General features: G+C 39.9%; 1 protein-coding gene across 1 annotated transcript in view; it reads right to left on the reverse strand.

Moving 5' to 3' along the window:
- The window catches only part of LOC144973573 (uncharacterized), a 431,961-nt gene that overhangs the window by 232,517 nt on the left and 194,444 nt on the right, over positions 1–5,000 (reverse strand). Inside the window, exon 2 of the mRNA XM_078916195.1 lies at positions 555–606. Coding sequence (XP_078772321.1) covers positions 555–606 — 52 coding nt within the window. The remainder of the gene's footprint in view (positions 1–554; positions 607–5,000) is intronic.

The raw sequence follows: 5,000 nt of genomic DNA on the forward strand, positions 1-5,000 counted from the left end.
TCCCCCCCCCCCTCTCTCTCCTCCCCCCCCCTCTCTCTCTCTCTCTCTCTCCCCCCCCCCTCTCTCTCTCTCTCTCTGTATGTATCTGTGTATGTGGTCGAGTGGTTAAGATATTGCAAAGTGAAGTGAGCCGGGAGGGCACAAATTCGAGTCCCCCTTTAGGCATTTTCGGGTTTTTTTCCTTGAGCAAGACTATTAAGCTCCGATAAGACAAGTTCGTGCAACAAAATCCTGTTGACATTCTACGTAATTTATTGTTTGATGGATTATCTGTGAGATAGATAGTTCGAAGATGACGTCACTCAGGTCTTTGTTATTGTTTTTTGCCATCCGCGTTTATGAGTAATGCTCACTGAACTGTATTAACCAGACTATAAACGTTCATGGATACACACAGTTTTGTGTGTTGGCCAGTTACACTTCCGGATGGCAATGTTGTGAACTTCTTAGCCAAGTGCACAATATTTATAACCATAATAATATAAGTGCCCCGAGCATTCTCCAATACGTTTAGCACTGAACAATCGTACATTTAATTAAGTAAACACACTTACCCATCGCCATCTTGGAAATTGATGTTCAGTTTCTTGGTATTTCCAATTATTTCTGGAGAGAAAAAGGGAGAAAAAAAAGAACGACTTATTAATAAATAATTCCCCTGTAAAAAAAAAAAAAAAATGAACAAAACCCTTTCTTTTTGTTTTGTGTTTAAGTTTTTCTTTCTTTCTTTCTTTTCTTTTTTTTTTTTCTTTGTGATTTTAGAAAATCATACTTTTATTTATTCTTTTTATATTACGTCTCTAAAGATCAAATTGGATGCCCAGCAGGCATTTCATGAAGGAATAGGTAAACACAGGAAACAGAAAGACGGACAGAAAAAAAAGGAACAAAAAGAAATAAGTAAAAAAGAAAGATAGGAAGAAAGAGGGCTTTTGGAAACTGAGATAGAGAGAGAGAGAGAGAGAGAGAGAGAGAGAGAGAGAGAGAGAGAGAAAGAGAGAGAGAAAGAGAGAGAGGGAAGGAAGAGAGAAGAAGAGAAGAAAGAAGAGAAAGAAGAAAGAAAGAGAAAAGAAGAAGAAAGAGAGAGAAAGAGAGAGAGAGAGAGAGAGAGAGAGATAGAGGGAGAGAGAGAGAAGAGAGAAAGAAAGAGAGAGAGAGAGGGTAGAGAAAGACAGAGAGAGAGAGAGAGAGAGAGAGAGAGAGAGAGAGAGAGAGAGGGTGAGAGAGTAAAATCCGCTGTTTATCTTTAATTGATGAACGAATGAATGAAATAGCCCATTCCAATTTCTGACATCAAACAACGAACACGGTCAAAACACAAAGAATCGGAAAACCTACAAAAGAAGCGATTTTTCCAACCTTAAAGGAACCGGGCACAGCCCTATTAACTCACTCAATCCTAGAGATTTTTGCTACTTTTCAAAATTGGAAAAAAAATGTATTAAAAATGAGAAAATACATAGTTTTATTCAAATATTATTAACATGCAAAAACTTTTTAAAAAACATTAACTTTGATACTACGCCTATAATTTGTCAGAGAGAAAAATGTAATAAATAGGGATAGGGTAAAAGTAACCCCGGGTGTAAACTACGGATATAGTCGGTGTTAGGGTTGAGTGAGTTAACATCGCCGCGTTTTTTCATTTGGTATAATGACCCATTTAATGAAAATAGCAATCGGCATAATATCAGGAGAAAAGAAAAAAAAAGTAAATTATTCTATTATCATAATAACGATAACGACAATTCAGAATAATAAGAAATCAAAGCACGACTTCCCGTACTGTAAAAGGCCTATTAACTCCCTGTCGCATTCCCATTAATTCCGTCTGTGTTTTCATTCCATTCGAAATATATGTGACCCTTCGCCTCAAAACGGTATTAAGTCGGGTTGAAAATATTGAATTTTTCGCCAGAAATATCAGACTTGTGTTGGGTTTATAAGATTTATTGATGAGAATGGATACCCATATTTTAGGGTGCTTATGCCAAGAGTTTAGATTTTCGACCAGTTTAACATTAAATTCGGTTTATAAGTATGTGGTTCGTTCCGACATAATACCGTTTTGAGACGATGGGTCACATATAATAATTAAGGGGTTCTCATCTGACATTGCCTCAAATCTAAACAAGCAAATCACTTCCGGTGACCTAATTTTAGAATACAATTTCCCCAAATCGTAAAGTCGATCACGAAACAGAAGCGCGGACACGTTAGCTTTGTATAGCGCAATTTCCTCTAAAATTGCTCAAAGGGCTTAACAGGTGGTCCCAAGACAATAAAAAAAATAGAGTTTAAATATAGCGCAATATCCACTAAATGTGCTCAAAGGGTCCCTGGCCAACAGCAACACGTCACGTGTAGAACGAGACACGACACCTATTGGGCGTAATTACAATTTTTCGGACAGTGACAACGCTGTAAACAGTCAGGTACTCATTTTACACCTGAGTACGGTGAGAGAATGTGAGTAAAGAGTCTTTTCCAAGGACTCAACTCAACTATGCGCCGAGCGAGACTCGAACCCAGTACCTTCCGATCCGAAAGCGAGTGTCATACCACAAAACCACATAGCGCTATGTAAATGCCATTTATGATAATATTATATTAAAACAGATCCCAAATCACCACACGTTTTCAAATCTGTCCGATATATATTTCAAAGACATCTCATTAATACGCTTCAACAGTCATGACGTCACTTCCTTCGTAATGACGCATGGTAACTTCGTAACTGGCCCTAAACTATCGGAAGAATGGCGGACGCGCTTATGAAATATTTCTCCTACGAGCATTAAAGCGTATCCTGATGAAAAAAAAGCATTATAAATCTGATCATGTTTTGACTTTTTTACATTCCGATCACAAGACATATGAAAAGTTCTAGCCAGCATGAAGAATAAAAAGTACCGATTTTCTTTCAGTCTTTGTTTAGAACCAATATGGCCGCCGTTGTTGGGCGACGTGACATCAGACTATAGAGAATGAAATTAGCGGAAGAGTAGCGTCCCTTGATTGGACGTCACCCATAGTCTGTGACGTCACGGGCGGAAACGTTATTAGAGAGAGAAAACGTCATGTTGGTTGTGCGCATGCGTCTCCCGTCCTCACTTCCGGTGAAAGCGGCTTGAGACACTTCAAAACCAAATTGACGTTCTCTCTGTAAGGTGACGTCCAATCAAGGGACGATACTCTTCCGCTAATCTCATTCCCTATAGAATCCAATTTGAGTATAACATTAATTATTTTTATTGTTGACTAAATCGGATTTGAAGCCCATTGATGCTTCTACGAATATTATTCTCTCATTCTTTCACTCTCAGAGTCAGAGAGTCCAGTGCTTATTGGAATCGATATGTCGATAATCATTATCGAATGTACATTATCAATTACATCAATCAACCATTCAATCTTTTTTATATTTGTTGACATGATACAATCGATAATGAATTACCCCCACCCCTCCCCTGTGTTCTCTTCCCCAAAATGATAAATCTGTACACACCTCTCTCTCTCTCTCTCTCTCTCTCTCTCTCTCTCTCTCACTCCTCCCTCTCTCTCTCTTTCTTTCTTTCTCTCTCTCTCTCCTCCCCCTCTCTCTTTCTTTCTAACTCTTTCTCTCTCTCCTCCCTCTCTCTCTCTCTCTATCTCTCTCTCTTTCTTTCTCTCTCTCTCCTCCCCCTCTCTCTTTCTTTCTAACTCTTTCTCTCTCTCCTCCCTCTCTCTCTCTATCTCTCTCTTTCTCTCTCTCTCTATCTATCTATCTCTCTCTCTATCTCTCTCTCTTTCTCTCACGCTATCACTCTCTCCTCCCCCCTCTCTCTCTCGCTATCTATCTCTCTCTCTATCTCTCTCTCTTTCTCTCACGCTATCACTCTCTCCTCCCCTCTCTCTCTCTCTCTGTCTCTCTCTCTCCTCCCCCTCTCTCTCTCTCTCTCCTCCCCTCTCTCTCTCTCTCTCTCTTTCTTTCTCTCTCTCTCCTCCCCCTCTCTCTTTCTTTCTAACTCTTTCTCTCTCTCCTCCCTCTCTCTCTCTCTTTCTCTCTCTCTCTCTATCTATCTATCTCTCTCTCTTTCTCTCACGCTATCACTCTCTCCCCCCCCCCTTCTCTCTCTCTCTCTCTCTCTCTCTCTCTCTCTCCCCCCCCCAACCCATCTCCACCCTCACATCCATACCAATTTCCGACAGGTCAATCGACTGACAGTCAGTAATTTATCGCCACTAACCTGTTGTCAACTGACATAACTCTGGATGGAAAGACACGAATTTAAAAATCTGGCCAGAAAACTCGTCCTTCAAATATCGATCGATGTGGTTAAAATCTCTCAAAACCAGGGACCTCGCAAAGTCCCAGGTTTGAGTTTTTTTGGGAGTTTTTTGTTTTGTTTTTTTTTTTTTTGGTTTATTTATTTTATTTTTTATATTTTTTTTTTGTATGTTTGTCGTCTTTTTTTTTTTTCAAAAAATTAAATCGATCGATATCTAAAGGACGGCTATGTACACTTCACCGAAAGCGAGGACGAGAGAGACGCATGAGCAAAACCATTTTGACGTTCTCTCAAGGGACGCTACTCTTCCGTTAATCTCATTACCTATCGAGTGAGTTAATAATGGTGTATTTCACTAATGGCAAACGGTAACGAACTTTCTGCCTGTGCTGTGTACGGTGATGTGATGCGTAATGGCTTTTTGTGTGAGACATACATTCGTTGTAACAGTTGATTGGTTTTCACGGGGCTGATAAACAACAATGATGATGATATCATGATAATGATAATGATAATGATATCGTTAAATTATGGCGAGTTCAACCATGCAATGTTTTATTAATAGGGAGCGGAGATGAAGCGTGAATAGGTTGATTGGAAAATGTTGGGATATTGTTTTGGTTTGACTGGGGTGGATGCTGATGGTGGATGATGGTGGAGGTGGTGGTGGTGGTGGTGGTGGTTCGGTGGTGATGGTGATGGTGGTGGTGGTGGTGGTGTTGGTGGTGG

The sequence above is a fragment of the Berghia stephanieae genome, chromosome 5 (assembly GCF_034508935.2).
Source record: "Berghia stephanieae isolate SIO BIC M18660-M18661 chromosome 5, UCSD_Bste_1.3, whole genome shotgun sequence".
NCBI classification, from domain to species: Eukaryota; Metazoa; Mollusca; class Gastropoda; order Nudibranchia; family Aeolidiidae; genus Berghia; species Berghia stephanieae.